The 21,039-nt window shown below is 41.0% G+C and overlaps 1 protein-coding gene across 5 annotated transcripts in view; it reads left to right on the top strand.

The window, feature by feature from the left end:
• CAMTA1 (calmodulin binding transcription activator 1) overlaps positions 1 to 21,039 on the top strand; it is a 2,204,257-nt gene that overhangs the window by 1,853,803 nt on the left and 329,415 nt on the right. For all 5 annotated transcript variants that reach the window (XM_073561724.1, XM_073561725.1, XM_073561726.1 and 2 more), the window contains one exon: positions 8,318 to 10,167. In XM_073561724.1, coding sequence (XP_073417825.1) covers positions 8,318 to 10,167 — 1,850 coding nt within the window. The remainder of the gene's footprint in view (positions 1 to 8,317; positions 10,168 to 21,039) is intronic.

The raw sequence follows: 21,039 nt of genomic DNA, 5'->3' as shown, positions 1-21,039 counted from the left end.
ACAGATTGTTGAGAGAGTGCAGGGCGCAGGCGCGGGATTACGGAGCCACAACTGCACATTACAGGTCATTGTGACGTGCATGGAGAGGGGTGATAGTATAATGAAGAGGCACGCCACGGTGCCTGGAAGAAATCATTAGCATAATGAAATAAAAGTCTATTTCTCCATATCTAAAGAGCAACTATGAGGCATACAGCTAAGGCTAGATTAACATTTCTATTACCTGTATGCACATAGTAACAGCTGAAAAGTGTCCCAGGGGTTGACAGATTGCATTTAAAAGGGTTATATGGGTTTAGAAAACATTTTATTCATTCTCAGAACGCTTTGCTGTTTTTGACAACAAAAGGAAAATCATTTCTCTTATAAAACTAGAAAAATTGCACAATTTCAATTTATGGTAAGGCTCAAATGAAAAGAATAAAATGTAATAATAATAATATTATTAATTACTATTATTATGCTGTTTCATAAATTCTTGATTTGACATTAAAATACACATTTTCATATTATTTTTATTATAACAAAATGCTAATCATACACAGTTACTTTGTTTCTTTGATAAAATAGTGGAATATGCATAATTAGATTTTTATATTGCAGTGTTTTATTGATAGATAGATAGATAGATAGATAGATAGATAATGGAGAGTTAATAGATAGATAATAGATATGAGATTGATAGATAATATAGATAGATAGATAGATAGATAGATAATAGATAGATAGATAGATAGATGATAAATAGATGATAGATAATAGATAGATAGATAGATAGATAGATAGATAGATAATAGATAGATAGATAATACAAGATAATAGATGATAGATAGATAATAGATAGATAATAGAAAGATAAAAAATAAATAATAGATATATAGATGATAGATAATAGATAGATAAAAAATAGATGATAGATAGATAGATAGATAGATGTTGTGAGTTCATTTTTCCCTTCACCATTGAGGTCTGATGAACTCCCTCCTCTGGTGAAGGAAGGTAGTGAGGCTGATTATCAAACACCTGGGCAGCTAGATGATGACTGGGTGGCTGGAATTGAGGACTGGATATTAGGCTGCCGACGCCCTTCTTCCTGGCTGGTGATTTTCCTGCTGGATTCTTGGAGACCAGTCTGATTCCTGCATCTCAAAGCTAAGTTTTTCTGCTCTGCATTGTACTCTTCAGTTTTGTTTTTGTTTTGCCTTGTTTTTTGGGAGTTCTGCCATCCCCGGCCGGGGGTGAGCTGAATTCCATTTTTTTCTCTGATCTGTTGATCTTTTGCTCTGTCTTCAGAATATACCTGAGTGCTGATATAGTCTTTTGAAGCCTAGCGACTTCAGGGCCTGTTTTTCCTATCAGTCGGTTGGCTCATTTTGATAGGGTTTTTGCGGATGGCAGACAGCAGCTTTCCTATCCTGTCCTATGTAGTTAGCTTGGGCCCCATCATTTGCTCAACCTATCTTCTATCTGTGTTAGTGTTTTCATCTTGCTTCACCGTCATTATATATTGGGGGCTGCCTATTGCTTTGGGGTCTGCTGTGGGGCAGTTTAGTTTTTCCCCTTTCTGTCTATAGGCTATCTAGTTCTCCGGCTGTGATCGAGGGGTCTAGGGCACCGTAGGAACCCCCCACGGCTACTGCTAGTTGTTGTGGATAGGTCCAGGGGTCTGCAATCCGATAGCTGCCAACCTCTCTGGTTTTTCTGGACTTAGCTGATATTTAGTTTTTTCCTCCTTCGTTGACTCATCATAACAGATAGATAGATAGATAGATAAAAATAGATTATAGATAGATAGAGATGGATAGATAAATAGATAGAGAGATGATAGATAATAGATAGAGAGATGATAGATAGATTGTTTTAAGTACATTAATAAAATGTACTTATAGGACATCTATAAAAGATATTTCGGGGTCCTCACCAATCACCTATCACCTCTAGCACTGGACAGTTATAAAAAGTGTATGGAGCAGAACACCACAGCTTGGTGCAGTGTTTAGTGACCCCTGACATGTACTGTAGTTCATCTCCTATACTTTTCAATGGGAGTTGATCTGCAGTACCCGGCAGTGACCACTAAACAGTGCACCAAGCTGTGGTGTTCTGCTCCATACACTTTTTATAACCGACCATTATTACTATTTTTATTATTATTATTTTTGCTGTTGTTCTGTTCCTTATAGTGAATTTTATGTCTATTTTCAGCTCAGCCCATACCGATGTCAGTTGTTTAATGACCTCAGCTTGTACTATTTCACTATTCCATATTTATTGCATGACCGTCCTGCGGTATTATTAGGAGCAGCCTATATTATTGTTGCACAGACATAATGGGATTTTTTTATGCTCACATATATTCATTGGCATCTCACTGGCCTTTTGCTTCCATGCACAAATTATTCATATACTTGCAGATTCAACAACACAATTGCCCAAGAGCCAAAAAAAAACATATCTCAGTTTGCTAGTGCAGCTAATGTGTACCCAGATTGAAAACATGATACAGAGGGACTTAGCAAGGCCATGGAGTGTACATACAGTATATATCATAAGAAGTCAAGGGAAAAAGGGTGAAAACCCTTTCTGACCATATTTTGAAAGTAACAGCAAATTTAAAGAGACTGTTTCCGTTTAAATATAAGGTTTATGTTGTATTCCAAAAACAGTGCCACTCCTGTTTAGTGGCTGTGTCTGGTATTGCAGCTCCACCCATTTGAGCTGCAATACCAAGCACAGCCACTACATAAGAGTGGCGCAATTTCTGAGGAAAAGCAGGCTTTCATATACAATAAAGCTAGGGCTAAAAGAGCATACGAGCAGTCAGTTTACAAGATTGCATTCTACTGAAATAATTGCAATAATTAGCATTGCAGTAAGGCAGGGCATACAGTGTGCCTGTGTAATACAAGTGTTTCTCTATTGTGAGAGATAAGAGAAGCGCTATCATAATATTTGGTTCTGTGTCGGGGCAGAATAAGAAATATTTTATGCAGCAAAGTAACAGAACACCTGTGGTTACAAACATGGACATATGGAGAGAAGCAGGAATCGGTGTGATATGGAGAAGAGATAACATTCCACTATGTCAGCTTCGAGGAGTATAAATGTTGTTTTTTATTACAAGAGGAAGAATGTTCTATCTTCTTAAAATGGTTCTCCATGCAAGATAAAGTTTATTGAAGAGCTTCAGGTCACATCCTGAAAAGTACCCATACACAATAGATGGTTGTTGGCCGAACGATGCTTGGCCAATCATTAGGCCGACAGCCATCTCAGATGCTTCTCGCCTGCTCAGCTTAGCACTCTTGTGTACCCTATGAGAAAGCCCCTGGCTGACACATCGGCCAGTGGCTTATATCCGAGAGAACATTGCAGTCAGCAGTCCGAAATCAGTCATATCCAATCATCTTCCCCCATAATCAGTCATCCAGCACCCCATATTCTCATTAGACTGTCGGCTGTATCCAATATCGTTCAGTTTGGACAACATTAGTCTAATGGGTATGGGGACCTTAAGGCAACTTCCAAATGCTAAATTCCCAGATCCATTGGCGAGCATGCTACTACCAATAGGTTAGACAAAAGAGGTGGAAGTTTGGGTTGTGGAGTACAAGTCTGCAGTCAATCGATGTGACTGCAGACTAGCTAATCCTCACAGTGCGTGCTGCCAGGATTTTCTGACATCGGCGTCAGGAGTAGCAGTGATGTGACCGCAAGTATGATATTGGTATACATCCAGCCACATTCTAACTAGATGTGCCCAGCCTCACTTAATAGACTTGCATTGCATGTCTAGTCTGCACATGATGCATGTATGCAAATCACACACTTGCGCTCCCGGCAGCGGAGAACCCTAACAATGCGAGTGCTGTGAGGATTCACTAATCTGCAGTCAGATTAGAATGACTACAGGTTTGTCCCCTCATGCCATACAACCCCTTTAAGTAACATATAGCTATAAAACATGCTTGTAATTTTCAAGCATGGGGGCACATAAGTCTGCATGGAAACTGCATCCATAAAACATTTAGTGATTTTGAAGATTTTTTACAAAGTTGCATCATTTTTTTTTCAAGTGTGTTAAAAAGGAAATCTTAATTAAAGGGAATCTGACAGTGAATACATGCTTTTCGATACACGGGCAATGGCTGCATGGTTTCAGCCCGGTATGTTCGCCTCTAAAATGCTGCAGCGTTCCATAGAAAAACACACTTTAAAAGCCACAGGTGACAGAGGAGGCGTACACCAAAGCGCCCTATTTGCATATAAAATATAGATATTTTCTTAATGCTAATCTACACTACATGTGTGACTTTTAAATTCCAATACGTATTTGTATCATTGGTTTAATTAGGATTTTGGGGGTGACAGATAATATAAAATCAGAGAAACTGGGTTCTCTTGTGCAGAAAAATTAGCAGAATTTTGTCCCTTTATATGGAATTGTAGATATTAACTTTTATAAAAGGGTAGTGCATTTCATACAGCTCTCTGTGAGGGAGCGAGATGCAGATTTTGGATATTGTGCCCGATGATTTCTGGGCTTGCCCCTCGAGGGAGGAGAAAAGTCCACGGGAGTGTCAAAATTAAAAGACCTTGTGATGTCGTCTGCACTTCTGTATAAAGTTTGTACAAGTTTAGAGTTTTAAGTCTTGCTATTGTATTGCCAGATCAATATTCTTTATTTTATTTTTTTTTTTAAGCACTTGGTTTTAAAATCATTTGGTTTTTTTTCCTTTTCTTTCTTCCCAAGCACTTGAAACTGACCCAGCTTCTTGACGCAAGTAATTACGGCCATTAGTAAGGAAGGATTACCTTTCATCTCCTTTTGGGTCATTATAGAATAATTAAAGTTTCTGGGAAGAAAAGGAAAACAATTAGCAGAAGAAAGATCAAAAATTCATGGGCCTTCACAGCAAGCGGCGGAGAATTTGAGCCAAAGATTTGTGCAAATATAATGCAGGATAATTTACAGAAACCTTGTTATAAGAAAACAGTCATTAAACATGGCATAGAGTCAGCGGTAATGTAGGATATAGGTTACTGGAGAATGTCCTTTAAGCCACAGCTTCTATTAAGTGGGTGGAATATTTATAAGGAACAGAACACTTCTCCCAACACTTACATTGATAGTTTGTAACCATTACCTATGACTTTCGGTCAGTCAGAAGTTACGGTCACAAGATGGCACCGGGACTGGAGCGGCGGCAGGAAGTGCTGAATATAGTGGGTGGTGAGTGTAATATTAGGTGCAGGGACCTTATGTCACCAGTAGTGATGAGCGAGTATACTCATTGCTCGGGTGACCTCCAAGTATTTTGGCGTGCTCGGGTATTTAGTTTTCGTCGTCTCAGTTGCATGATTTGCAACTTGTAGATGGCTGAATACATGTGGAAATTCCCTAACAAACAGACATTCCACACATGTATTTAGGCTGTCTAGCAGTCGCAAATCATGTAGCTGAGATGACGAAAACTAAATCTCCAAGCACGCCAAAATACTCGGAGGTCACCCGAGCAAAAACCCAAGCAACGAGTATACTCGCTCATCACTAGTTACCCACGCTGAAATAAAAAAAAATACTGGAGTGATACTTTAAAGGGAAAATTCACATTTTTAAAACAAATTAACTAGATTCCATCATTAGCATAAAATAATAATGTTCTTTGCAAATCCGTTGCCATTCTTACCTTTATCTAATTTTTAATTATATGTTATTTTATTCTCTATTCTTAGAATTCAGACAGAAAAGCTAATTATTCAGCTGGTTTCTAGTTATATTATTAAAGCTCAGCTGATGCTTCACATCAGTGAAAGTATTTACAATGTTACCTAACTTTTTATCATTTTAAATATATGGAGTTGTTTTTAATTTTAGCAACATCGGTGAATAACCTAGAACACATTGCTGCACAAAGCGCCACATCTATCCTGCAGTGTGTCAAAATGGTTCATTAACGCACAACATAATAACGGTTGACATTAGCCCCATTAATTGGGCATCGTTCACACACGAGCTGTATTTATCTGTAGCTGCTGTCAGGGCCACAACAACAATGGCTCCAATTCGTGACCTTTCCCTTCTTCTGCTTCACTAATGAACAGCACCGTTTTCTTCCTCTGTTTAAGACAAGTGTCAGAGAATAAATCCACAAGAGGCGGTTTGTTATGTAAATGGATCTTCCATAAAGTAAATGCTGTTTTGTGCTGAATTTGATGGGGAGTTGTTTCCTTTTTGTTGCCAAGTGGAGGACAGTTGTTAATTTGCCCCCCTGTCTCTCTGCCAGATATCTACAATGATAGCAATGATTTTCTATGATTCTGTGCTACAAAAGCTAAAATCACAATTTGCAAAATGAAATTTTAAACAAGTCCTCAAATTCGTTATTGGCCTAAAACAACCATTTTAATAACATACACACTGTATCGGCTCCAATTACCATTAAAGGGGTTGTCCAGAATTATTTAATTTTTTTTTACTATGGGTCTATTAGCTAATGGGCAGGTAGTTGCTAACAGAGGCAACTACCCAGCACCGGCTCAGAGCAGTCACGGACCTCTCCTGCTGGCAATTCAGCTGCTCCATGTCAAAATTTCAGCTCTTCCTCTCCTGGGCTGCTGATGTCATGCTGATTGACAGCCGGCTCCCCGCAATGAGGCAGCAGGGAGCCGGCTGTCAATCAGCATGACATCGGCAGCCACACCCTATCGACAAACCAGAATGGAAAAGAAGCTGCTGCTATGCTGATGTGATCTCGCTGGAAGCTGTTAAATCTCTGGAAGGCGCTATCTGTGACCACTTTAAGATTTACGCCGCCAGGCACAACAGTAGGTAGTTGCTGTAACTTGTATTTGAAACAAAAAATCTATTATTTCATAATCTTGCAATTTTCACACTGATCACTGGCACTTTAGACTCCTACTTGCTGTCCTTTCAGGAAGAGTTTTCAGCAGGCTACTTATCATCTGAGGCAGGATTACATTGACAGGTAACTCCTATATAAGCAACTGATAACAAAGTATCCACTAATCACAATAAGTAATGTCACAGCTGACCCTGCACCTCCTCCCTGCACAATGACCTTTGCACACACTCATTAGATGCTTCTATATAAGAGATGGGGGCAGAATCTGTTCATTGCTGCTAATGTACATGTGTTGTTTACAGAAACAACAAAAAGTTATAGTCAAAAAGAAAGAAAACAGTGGCCAGTGTGAAAATTGCAATTTTTTTATTTTTAGATAACTATTGTGATATGGGAAAAAAGTGCCAAACTAAAAAACTTAAATACATTTCAAACAAAAACCTGATGTAACCAAAAGTTCATTTTGTGATGACACATTGTCAGAGATTAGTCAAAGGCTGTTTTTTCCAGAAACAGATCCACCCATGTCCAAGGTCTGCATCTCGTATTGCAGCTTGATTGCTGAGCTGTCCTAGTGTTTTCTTAACTATTGCATTTTGTGAAATCAGTAAGATTTTATCCCATATCTTCGGGAAACATAAACCAGCAGCTGCCCCTACATCATCAAAAAATTGTAGGTGGTTAATAAGATTTGGGCAAGAAAAAATAAAATAAGAAATTATTACATTTTCTGTGATATGCTGTCAGACTGCTCAATATATCAATTCAGCACTTGAACAATGTATTTGCGTTAAAATTGTAATTTTAAGTGGATTTAATAAAATTATACTGTTAGAGGGAGTCTGTCACCCCCCAAAAATTTTTTTTATAAAATCTTGCACCAGCACCAAAGAAAATGTTTAATCTGTATGCAAATTAGAGAGATTCGGTGCACCCTTGGTCTGGCCAAGAGCTTAGTGCGATGTTGCGACCCCTCATTTTGAATGTTGGGGGCATCTCCACTTCTCAGCGCTACCTATGTGTGCTTGACTCTGCTGAGGATGTTTGCTGCCCTTATACACCCGGAAGCATAGCAAGTGGCCAGGAAATAGTACCCGCCTGGACACTTTGTGAGTGTGCAGCCTGGCTCGAGTGTCAGTCCACCTGTGCACACGCGTCAGTTGACTTTAGCTAGAATTTGCTTCAAGAAGCAATGAAGCGAGAGATGTGGCTCTGATCTATTGGCTGCACCTAATGTGCACCAAAGATCCCACATTTGCATACGAATTAGAAGTTATTTTCTCAGCCACTACGCCAGGTACAACTCTGGTATGATTTGTATAGTGGTTATATCCTCTTTATCATAACAAAGCTTGTTTAAAATGCATTTTGGGGTGAGAGACTCCCTTTAAGATTAAATGTCTTCATTGTGCTTCTTTATTAATGTGGTATTGTCATCTTCACTATTACAGGTGCGGGTAGCAGTATTCATCACAAATGTAACAGTGCCAAACATCGCATCATCTCACCAAAGGTCGAGCCAAGGACTGGCGGCTACAGTGCTCACTCAGAGGTACAAAATAATGATGTTTCGGAAGGAAAGAATGAGCACAGTCATGGCAAATCCTCCAGCCGAGAGAAAAGAAATGGTAAAATGGCAAAACCAGTGCTGCTCCATCAAAATAGTACAGAGGTTTCTTCAACAAATCAAGTGGAGGTTCCCGACACCACCCAGAACTCCCCTGTGTCCATCAGCAGTGGTTTGAATAGTGATCCAGATATGGCCGACAGTCCTGCTGTCACTGGTGTCTCCAGCATGGCTGTTGCTTCAGTCATGGGGAGTCTCTCCCAAAATGCCACTGTGTTTATGTCTGAAGTCACAAATGAAGCAGTGTACACAATGTCACCAAACACTGGTCCCAATCAACACCTCTTGTCCTCAGATACAACCACCCAGGGACTTGTACTTGCAGTAAGTTCAGATGGCCACAAGTTTGCCTTCCCCACAACAGGCAACTCAGACAGCCTGTCCATGTTGTCTGCTAATGTCTCAGAAGAGCTTGTTTTGTCCACCACCCTCGATAGCAGCAGGAAGATCCCAGAAACCACAATGAATTTTGACCCAGACTGTTTCCTCAACAACCCAAAGCAAGGGCAGACGTATGGTGGAAGTGGTCTAAAAGAAGACAACATTAGCACTAATATGCGAAGGTCATCCAGCACAGAACGAAGCTTTACTTTCAACACAACTTTAGCAAAAGAGATAAAAACTGAAGACACAACGTTTGAGCAACAGTTATCGAAGGAGAGCTTTCCATCTACATCATCAAATACCCTTACCCTCAATCCTGGTTCCAGCTTGTTGCCATCAGGTGGTGGACTAAGTCCTAGTACCACGTTGGAGCAAATGGATTTTAGTGCTATTGACTCTAACAAAGATTATTCCGCCAGTTTCAACAATACTGTGCAGAGTCCACACATCCATCAGACCCCATCTCCTAGCTTCTTTTTACAAGATGCCAGCAAACCAATATCCCTGGAACAAAATCCCCACAACTGTATAAATGACTCGAGCAACGCTTACGTCAACACGTTAGGGATGACAAATGTCAAGACTGAAGCATCCAGTCAAACGCCAACCCATTGTAATGGTACAATTGACCACAGTAGAATAGAGTCAACATCTTCTCTCCAACTTATGCAGTTTCAAGCAAATTATCAAACAATGGCTAATGAGGAGGTTCAAATGGAAACATCCCAACAGTCTGAAGGCAACGAGAACCTTCTCAAACCTGGGGATCTTCAGGCTTGCAATGCTCAGCATTATATGCAGTCAGAAAATGATACAGTGATGAGGAACAGCAACGGCCTCCCTATTTTGCAGGGAAATATGGTGCAAGGACTTTACCCTATTGCTCATCAGTCACTAAGTAACTCTTCCAACATGGAACTTAATTTAGATCATTTTGATATCTCCTTCAGCAACCAGTTCTCTGACCTTATCAATGACTTTATATCAGTAGAAGGAGGGAGTAACACCATCTATAGTCATCAGCTGGTGACTGGAGATAGCAATGTATTGCCTCAGGCAGAAGATGGTAACCGACCCGCATACACTCAGGCTGAAATGTGCATACCTTGTTGTAGCCCTCAGCAAGCAAGTATGCAGCTCAACAATTCTGAAACTGGAGCCACCACCATGGCTTATATGCATGTTGCCGAAGTTGTCTCAGCGGCAGCACAAAGTACCCTGGGGATGCTGCAACAAAGTGGGCGACTGTTTATGGTGACGGACTACTCCCCTGAATGGTCGTATCCTGAGGTAAGATTCTGATTGCTTTTTACTGTACCAGTCATAATCTTCTAAAATGATGGAAAATTACTGCCAACTATATCTCCTTAAAATATATAGGAGTTTGAAAAACAACCGTGACAAAAATTAGTTTTAGAGAGGTTACAACTCCAAAAATGACCCCGCAAAAGAAAATTATTCTTCTTTGAAAAAGGGTAAAAAACTGCTTTTTGCCTTATTTGAAAAAACTAAGGTTTGCTTTGGATTTTAGTCGGATCCAATTAAGTGTTAAAAATGATCTTTCTCTGGCCACTGTTCTCCTGAATTTGGAAAACTTCATTTTGTGTTCCTTTGCCTCTCTGGTCCCTCCGACATGGGCTCATAATGATTATCAAGTCTTGTTATCCAACTGGGTGTGGTCATCAATAGGAATCCCATGTAGAGGAGTTAAGGACCATGCCCACTTGACTAAAAAGAATAGATTTGAGTACAAGATGGGGCAATATCTCAGGCCCATATAGATTCAGTGGAAAAAAAACATCCACCAGATTCAGAGGAACAATGTCATTCAGACCAAATAAAAACAAAGCATATTTTGGGCAATTCATAGTTCCAGCTCGGTGTCCATAGACTGAGTAAAGCAGCTCTCTCTACCTCGCTAACAGCAGAAAATGTCAGCATCACTAGCAAAAAAATACTAGAACTTTTTTAATTCGATCTGTAATGCCAGGAAAACAGACAAAAATATATAGTATAGGGCAGAAAGTAAGAAAAAAAAGAAAATGTCTAAGACAACATGGCGTCATTGGTCATAATGTTTGACCAGTGACCAAAAAGGTCATTTGATCCCCTATCTTTTTCTGACCAAAATCACTTTTTCGAATAGTCACTTTTCCCTATAATGTGAAAAGTTCAGCCATCTCATACCAGCTCTGTACAAAGTAATATCTTACGCGTGGAGACATTAAATAAACAGTAATCAGGCTGAAAGAGCAGATGTTTTATGTCAAAATGTAAAATGCCATCTGCCAAAAATAATTGTGGACTTTTAATGAACGCGGGGAGGAAGATCTTTTCCCAGGAGACAGAAACATTATTTTTTTATAAAAATGATTCCTAAAATTTAAGTTATTATTTACAGGTATTTTAAGAGCCCATCATCCCAAACCTGAACTAATAATAGAAGCTGAAATTAATCCCCCGTCACATCTTGATTAAAATCAATAGACAAATAGCAGCACTCAGAAACCATCATGACTGTAGAAAAAAATATATCTAAAAATAAAACTGTCCATTTAGTTCTCTGACATAGCTGCATGTGGAGCCATCGAGAAGAAAAGTCTTGGGACTGAGATGTAACCAAAAATGTCAGAGAAGGAGCGATAGGTATATAAGTCGTAATGCAAGGTCAGAAAAATTCCACTTTTCTGCTACAAATTGGTGACTGATATACCTTATGTGACATATCAAAGCTTCTACATAGTCCTTCTCCCAATGATCTGGATGTTATTCTGGTTTGAAATGAAGTCCTCACCATAAGCGCTGGTTCTGGTTCTGGCTCTGGTTCTTTCTCACCCATCCAGAACTGAAGAAGCTGCTAATTGTTTTCTACCTGCTCCCTTTATTTGACCCTTTGGCTCTATTCCCAGTCACTTGTTGGTCTATATTGTAGTTTTTGAGGGATAGAGGAAAAATGGGAAAAGCTAAATTGAACTTGGCCCCATTTCTCCAGTATCCTCGAGAACACAATAAAACATAATCTTATAGGAGCATAGAAATGTTTTGGGTAAGAAAAATGGAGACCCTAATCCTAGAGGTCCCATTTTACTGCTATATTTTGATTGGTTGATAAAAAAAATGTATTGCCCAGAAGAGGGGCCAACAGGGGCATAACTATGATAGGTGTTGCAGTTTGCTGTTGCACCCAGGCCCTGGAACTTTAGGGGTCCAAAGGATCCCTTTGGCCAATATTTGATGACTAGTGCTAGTACAAACACATGATGGTTAGGGGCCACTGGGGGTGGATATGCCACTGGTGCAACCTGTACAGCCGCACAGGGACTCAAGTGGTAAGGGGGCCACTATCACCTCCAAAGTAGGTAGAATTGCATATTATGATGAGCTATTGGACTGCAAAGGGCCCATATATTGCTCTTGCAGAGGGGCCCTCTTCTGTCTGTGTCCGCCCCTGGCCCAGAAAATATATTAAACCCAGGTAAACTGTATGAATTATTCAAATAGCACTTTTATCTTAAAAAAATACTAAAAAATGGATGTTATTAAATTGCCCTCCTGTGTAAAGACCTTTTCTTGTATGATGCCGAATTTCCAAAGGTGACATATTGACAGTCACCAAAGACAGCCATTATTTTACCCAGGTACTTGCAATTTTCAACAGACTGACAGGCACATCAGCATTGTTGTACACTGTTTAATGACCCCTCTTTTATTATTCAACTTGCATGTCGTGATGATTCTACTATGATATTTATAAACATTAAGATGAACACAGCAGTAAGACGCCTCAAGATCCCAAGATTCACACCAAAAGGGTACTTTAGCTTAAAGCAGCCCTCCTCCCATCAAAGTTTTTATCCCCTTAATATATTGCAGTCATCATATTATATAGCTCTGTGTACTTACAATTGATCATTTTGCCTTTCTACCTAGCTATTTATTCCTTTTCCATTAGGTCTATGACATCACGTGATTAAAATCTGACTAGCTGAATCCTTCTAAGCTCTATGTAGAAACAGGAGATCAATTTTCCCTGCATGAGTCATGAGTCACTGCAAAAGTACCTGGCGGGGAGGAGGGAGCTGCTTTGTCAGGAGCTGAAGAGGGGAATGATAAATGCAGGGACAAGAGACTTCCTGTTTCCACATAGAGCAGAGCAGAGAAAAAAGAAGAATTATCTGAGCAGAAAGGAAAAATGAGCAATTGTAAGTACACTGTGTTATATACTGCTCAAAAATATAAAATTAACACTTAAACATCAAAATGTAACTCCAAGTCAATCACACTTCTGTGAAATCAACACTGATTGTGATTCAATTTCTCCTGCTGTTGTGCCAATGGAATAAACAACAGTTAGAAATGATAGAAAGGTCACTAACATCCACGTGTCTCCTCAGTAGGAGTGTCCAGGGTTCCCTTTATTTTTTTGAGCAGTGTATAATATATGATGATTGCAATATATTAATAGGATAAAAACCTTGATGGGAGTGCTCCATTAACTCCAGTAAAACTCTTGACCATAGTTGTCAATTTGAAAAGTGCTATTTACCTGCAGCTCAGGGGCAGACATACCATTGGCACAACCTGTGCAGCCTCACAGTGACCCATTTCCCACCTCCAAAGCAGGTGGAATTGTGTAGTATGATGTTGTTCTTGCCCATGGCCCTTTTCTGTCTGTGTCCACCATGACGGCAGATAAAGAGTTAATCTGCTGGAAAATAACATTGCAGTGCTGCCCAGCTGCCTTACTGACTGTGCAGGTACCAGGAGAAGATGAACTTATTTCTTCCCTGGAGCTGACAGCTTTCAGTCAGGTGAGCAGTGCATGTAGCAGTGTGTCTGTGTACAGCGAGCTATCAATTAAAGAGCCTATATCGGTCGCTCTCTGTATAGTAAGTGGTGCTGTGAGCAGTGGCTGTAGCCTCTCCGTTCACAAGCCAAAGACTGAATCCGACAGATCCAGGGAGAAAATAAGTTCATTTTCTACCGGGCAACCTTGTAACCTTAAAAACATGACAGGTGACAGGTTCCCTTTAAAGCTGTATACCAGTTGGAAGATGTTACCACAGGATACGTGAGGGTCCATCCTCTAGGACTCCATCGATCACCATAACTGAGAAATTTTCCATATGGCTATCAAGCTAGATCAAGTGAAAGCGCTAATGAGGATACAAGTGCCCCCAGTGGTCAGATCCATCACCAATCCAGAAGTTATCATTTTTCTTATGCAACATTTAGCCTAATATCTCCTTTTCCTAAAGTCACCCTTTCAGAAGTTGAGGTATGAGATGCCGTTTGAGCCTCACATTGTACAGTCGCTTAGCTTTCCGCCATTGACATGGATAGTTAAATGTGGTCCCTAACTTAAAGAGGTTGTCCACTACTTTAGCATTGATGATCTATCCTTAGGATAGGTCATCAATGTCTGATCGGTTGGGGTCCAACACCCGGCACTCCCGCCAATCAGCTGTTTTTGACGTCGGTGGTGGCAGCTGCCAGGCAGAAGTGCTCACTTGCAGAGCTGGCCGTCTACTGACAGTGGCCACAGCAGGGTACTAGACATCTGCCTCCTATTGAAATCAATAGGAGGCGGATGTGTAGTACCATTCCGCCGTCACTGTCAGAAGATGACCAACTCCAAAAGCTAGTACTTCCAGCTGGCGGCTGCCATCACCGACACCGATGACAGCTGATCGGCGGGAGTGCCGGGTGTTGGATCCTAACCGATCAGACATTGATGACCCGTCCTAGAAGACTTATGAATGTCGTCTGATATCTAAGCCAAGCGTTACAGATTATACATTGGCTCGGAGTCATACTGCAGACTTTTCTCCAGATAACCTGACATCTATTTACTGAGATTTTCCTCTATAACAATTTATTGCCGGTTTTACGACCGACCGTAGGTAATTCTCAATTATGGAATCTGTACCCCTTGACACGAATCCCACGGAGATCATAGAGTATATCTATTTTCTAATTTTGCTGGAAAGGAACCAGATGAAGCCTCCTTCCCCCCACCTCTTTAATCTCATGTGTTTCCATGAAAAATTATTTTCTTCTATAGAGTAATTTCTTAAATGGGAGCTTGTTATATGCAAATGAAGGTAATAATCCTCAAACACCTGTTTACTCTTATTAAGCTTCCTGCGCTGGATATAATGTATTCATAGACTTATCTTAATTTCATTTTCCTTAAAGTGAAGTTTTTATTCTACATATAAACTCAGACGATACAATGAGGCCGCTGCTGGCATAATGTTCTTTCTATAGGATAAGTATGCGGAAGATAAACAGAATTTACGGGGTCCGATGGAGGTTGGGGTTCCCAACACCCATCCATGCCTAGAGCGTTATGTGATACAATAGAAGGGGTTTCATTACTGCCAGATATGTAGAACATATCCGTTTCTGGGGTGCCAGTCAATATGCCACCATCACAATATTTCCCAGGGTACATAGTTACCCAGATCTCCTGGAGTTATATACAGCAAAACTAATTTGTCATTCAGGGTTTAAAGAAAATTGGATCTGTGATGTGCGCAGAGTCAGAATATATTAGAATATATAGAAGAATTTACCTTAAAGGGGTTGTCCAGGCTTGGGGTTCAAATCTGTAGTCAGTCTATGTGACTGCAGACTTGTGAATCCTCATGGCGCGCACAGTGCATGCTGTCAAGATTCTTCTGTGCCAGTGATTTGCATACATACTGTTACATACCAACTAGACGTGCACAGCCTCGCTCAACACAAGTGAATTGAGCAACACCAGAGATGTCTAGTCGGAATGTGGCTGGAAGGATAAAAATCGCATACTTGTAGTCCTGTTCTCGCCTGTTCCCGCTGTCGGCACCAGAAAATCCTGACAGTGTCCACTGTGTACGCTGTGTGGATTCACAAGTCTGCTGTCATATAGAGTGACTGCAGACTTAAACCCCAAACCTGGCAACCCTCTGACATTCATGGTCTGAGTATGAGCTGTGATGCCCCGGACCAGCTGGGCATTTATGAAGTTAATATGAAGCTGTTTAGTTTGGGTCAGGAGACCCAGGGTCGGATTGGAGCCACTACTTGGACTATGAATGTTGGCTGTGCCTATAGTTGGGATCCTACTTCTAGAAGAACAGTGGTCCCTCTGATCCGTGCTACTTCTGATGAAGCAATGGCTGCACTGTCCCAATAGGTAAGAGCCAGAATAGTTCGTCTGTGCTTATGCCATAACTGTCTATGGTATAACTCCCCGAAGTGTCATGTCCTTGGATCTCTACTTTTTCAGTAGCAGGATGTATCTCTAATATAATCTGGAAAGAACTTTTTTAGGACTTTTTTGCGCTCCCCATGTTGATTACCACAGGAGCAAACACAGAGAGGGGCCCTCTGCAGGAACACTATATGGGCCCTTTGCAGCCAAGTCGCTCATCAAAGTGCACAATCCCATCTACTTGGTGGTGTTAGTGACCCCCTTACCTCTAGGACCCTGAGCTCATGTTAAACTAATGCTATGTCCGCCCCTGGGTTGCCATATTGGTTGTTAGTTAGGGACGTATCAAGATATATCCTTACACACAATGCTAACAATGCCCTACAAAATACAAGGGGGTGAATACTTTTGCATTCAATGACTTATGATGCACAATGACTTTATGCTACATAACAAAACGTAAAGTTCCGAATTGAAAGAGTAGTCTTTTTTTTTTTTTTGGGCGGTGTGTACCCAAGATGTTTTGATGAACTATAACCCTCAGCATTATCTTTTCACTGCTATCATTCAGCTTTTGTTATACATATTTACAGTCATTTATACATGGATAGAATTATGTTCAATCCCCTCCAGTACAGTATTTAGCAATGTTGTCAAACAAATCAAAAAGTAGTGGAAATGTGCTCCTCAGAGGTCCAGCAGCACAGGGCAATATGCTTCTTTGTGACTGTCCTTGTGCTCCACTGTCTAGTCCTTGAGTGACTCAAATAAGGTCAAGTGTTTGAAACTTGCTCCATTCGCAATGCAGTGTGCACCCTCTAGTGGTGAAAGGGTGAAAACACAGGAGGAAAACATTAGAGACCATAAGGATTTCTATAGGATAATAATATTATCTGGAAATCTGGAAATCAGACAATACTAATTATAGCAGTCCTAGACAATCTAATGTGTGCTGGCATGGATATGATGGCTTAATTATTACGTTTTTTCAACTCTGTATATAGTGTATGAATGTAGTTTACAATGGAAAAGTCAGTGTATGACATTTACTGTTATCTCTGTAAATCACTCACAGGGGTTACAAATCTAGAGAATTACAGCCAGAGAATAATCATATTCCTTATGGCAATTCCCTTCTATTTCACCTGCAAAGGAACCTAATCAATGTATAATGCAAATTATTCCTATGCCTTGTGTTTCAATTCTTTGCCACGGTCAAGATCACTGCTGACTGCATGTGAATAAGAACATCCTTGTGTCCATGCAGAGGTTAAAAACTTATTATCCACCCAATTTTTTTTTACAGCAGGGGGTTTGCTATAATGGTATCCAGTCCATCCAATGTTTTTTTCTTTTTTTTTTGTTATTTATAGAGCCTAGTAAAATTTATCTGCACTGATAGATTGTAGCAAACTATATCACACTGTAAATAAAATCTGTGCAAGTGGTGCCATTATATTTAGCACAAAGGATTGTGTTGATTCAGGGGCGGACATATCACTGGTGCAGCCAGCAAAGGGGTCCAAGAGATGAGGGGGCCACTACCACCCCCAAAGCAGGAGGAGTTGTGCATTATGATGAGTTATTGGGCTGGAAAGGGCCCATCTACTGTTCTTGCACAGGATCCCTCTACTGTCTGGGTCCGCCAGTGTCTAGACTGCATACAATTGCAAGGATCTGTAACCTGAGACAAATGCAAGGGTCCAGTGGGGTGCCAAAAGCCCACCAGTATCATTGACTGGGAGGCCGACTTTTCCCCTGCATGCAATTACTACATACCCTCATTCACAAATTTACCTATATCTATAATAATAAGCTGGGTAGTTTGGTTAATGAATGATGAGATGCTGCTTTTTTCTGTACAGAGTGAATCAATTGAATTATGCCAAGTACTTCCCATACTGTTGGGTTGGGGCCCCAGATCTGCACAGGGGCCCACCGGGGGATTCCCCTGTTACCCTATGGGCCAGTCCGAGCCTGCAAGGGTCCTATTATTATTGAATTTGCATCTTTTTTTTGTCCTGTCAGGCCGGTTTCACATTTGCATTAAAGGCCGCAGCGTCGGCCTGCGCACGGCCGCCGCTAAGCCCCGCACCCTGCCGTGCCTCCGCCGGTAGCTCCACCTCCGGGCACATGACGCTGCATGCGTCATGCGTCCCCTATCTTTATCACTGAGGATGCAGGCCGGGCGCAGTATGCGTTTTGGCGGCGCCTGCATCCTTTTAACGGTGTGCCGACCAGCGCCAAGCGCAACCTGTTGCAATTTGATTGCTCTCGGCGCACTGTCAAAAGGACGCAGGCACCGCCAAACGCATACTGCGCACGGCCTGCGTCCTCAGTGATAAAGATAGGGGACGCATGACGCATGCAGTGTCATGTGCCCGGAGGCGGAGCTACCGGCGGAGGTGCAGCAGGGGCGGGGCTTAGCGGCGGCCGTACGCAGGCCGACGCTGCGGCCTTTAACGCAAATGTGAAACTGGCCTTATGGGTAATTTTTTTTCATTTTTTTTCATTTGTGCCTTATTCATCTTTTATAAAGTCTTCTTTATATATATGTGTCCACTATTTTTTGCGTATGTGTTCATCATTGTGACCGCAGTTTGGGATTTCCAGATATCTTTTTGTCTGATTCATTATTTGTGACTTTTTGAAAAGTTGCAAAATTTGGCACAAATGTACTCCAGTCCCCTCCTGGATGCCAGATACTTGGCAGAAACATTATTCCATTTATTGAAATTAGTGACCTTTTGCTTTTAAAAAAAGTTACAAAACAGGTTATATAAGAAAAATTTGTAAACCGCGTGCGCCGCTATGATGAATTTGGTGCAAAAATGGCAATGGATACCCCATGACAAAAAAATAAAAGTGCCCTAAAAAAACCGCGAATGATAAAAAGAGGCCTCATTCTATACTCTATACCTGTTTTCAGCAAATATGGATTTTACTATTTGGAAGCAGAGGTCCTTAAATTGGTTGGGTTTTAAACTGGCAAACCCCAACCAAAAACAATGCATTTCTGCAGAAATTCTATCCTGTCGATATGTTAATATTGAGACACACAGGACTGGGATTACCGGTCAGTCACTGGCTGTTTATTCCCGTGCCCCATGGATGAAAACACAGGTGCTGTGCATGTCACATATATGAATAGTTCATAAGAACCAGTCCCAGGAACCTCCTCTCTGCTCTGTGTGCCACCGCCGCGCCTCCATTAGTAAGGAACGTAACATTTAATTAAACACTGGTGGAGCTCCGAACATCTGGATGTGCATAATGGGCTCCATATGTAATGACAGTTATGGGAATCAGTGCAGGAACCGGATCAGTTGAGATATTGTATTTGATAGAATGACAGCAGTGATAGAATGTGGGATGTTAATGAGGGGACTTCAGTCTAACCATCTGGAAACTTTTGCTTCGCTAACTTTTTTTAAATATATATAAAGAAAATCCGAATTATTCCATGTTACATATGAAGTGCTCAAGTTCTCATCAGTTACGTATTGTAGGTTGAAATAAGACACTTTAGTAGGTCAACTAAGTCCAACTTTCCTTGACCACTAGATTATTTATACCCCACATGGTCATTGATTAGAAAAGCATCCAGCCCTTTATAAATATAAATGAGAGACACCCCAGAGAAGAAACACGAGATGTAAAAAGAAAGAAAACAACTAATACATCTACACTCACTTCCGCTGCTCACTGTCCTCCGTATGGTCATCAGAGTCTTTTCTTTCCGCCACCACGCACAGAAATCTCAGTCGTCTTTGTAAGGGTGGGCCCCTCACATAAACATAGTGTCCATTAGTCAGCATACCTGTCACTTCAGGTCCAGCATCGTCAGGTTCTTTTCTGCGCCACTGAAGGCTGTCTGCAGACGATTTTGCATGAATTGAGACACAGTCCATTTCAACTTGAAACTGAACAACTTTACTGTTTTCATTTCTCAGCACATCCAAGTATTTCACAGCATTAAATACAGGTTGCACATCACATGTATCTTCATCTTTCCCTGCACTACTTGCCACGTCCTCCAGTACATTATGGGGTAATAGAGCCTTTGGCGGTACCGCAGCATCCTTCTTGACCAGACTCACTGTATTTGGGGATCCCCTCATCCGTTTCGCCCTGGATCGGAAGATACCAGCCCACTCAACGACCTGCCACATATTGGAAAATCTGCACCCTGTGCTCTTCCTGGACCGCTTTCTTTCTTCTCTTCCAAACTGCTGCAACACTGATACTTAATACCAGTCTTCTGTCCTAAGGATCCCGAAATGGCTAGGCTTCACTGCTTCCTTAACGTTACGGGCCTGCTACGGCGTTCTGGGCCTGTAACCCATGTGAACGGTTAAGGTACACGGACCCTTCTGACCCTACCACAACATCTGAACTTCCTTACCACACAGCAGCATCTCCTATACTTAACTATTTCCTATACTACATTCTAGCTGAAAACCCTGTATACTAAAATCCCCCCATCTAGTGGCCAATATTATAACTGCACTTACCCTATACATAGCAGCACAAAGGAACATCTTATCAAATATTCATTAAGCAACAAACGGTAATACATATAATAGTGTAGCAGTACTATTATATAGAAACAGTAATGCACATAATCGTGTAGCAGTACCATTATATAGAAACAGTAATGCACATAATCGTGTAGCAGTACCATTATATAGAAACAATTATACATACACTTATAATACACTATAACATACGGCACCGGGACAAACGAGAAAGGAAAGGTATAGCAGTAATATAGTTTATCCCTTACATCTTCACGCTAGGCTCAGACTTCCTGCCACAACTAGGACCAGGATGTCCCTACGCATACCAAATCATGGCAGATGTCCAGGCCTAGAGTGCTTGACGTAAGGTTGTGGTGCATGTCCTAAAGTCCTGGGTCTAGCTTAAATAAGCACTGGTGGTGGTAAGAAAAGACATTGATGACC

This window comes from Dendrobates tinctorius, unplaced genomic scaffold (genome assembly GCF_039654945.1).
Source record: "Dendrobates tinctorius isolate UK_male_01 unplaced genomic scaffold, ASM3965494v1 ptg000326l, whole genome shotgun sequence".
In the NCBI taxonomy this organism is placed as follows: Eukaryota; Metazoa; Chordata; class Amphibia; order Anura; family Dendrobatidae; genus Dendrobates; species Dendrobates tinctorius.
The sequence above is the reverse complement of the archived record's forward strand: the minus strand, read 5'-3'. Positions and strand labels throughout refer to the sequence as shown.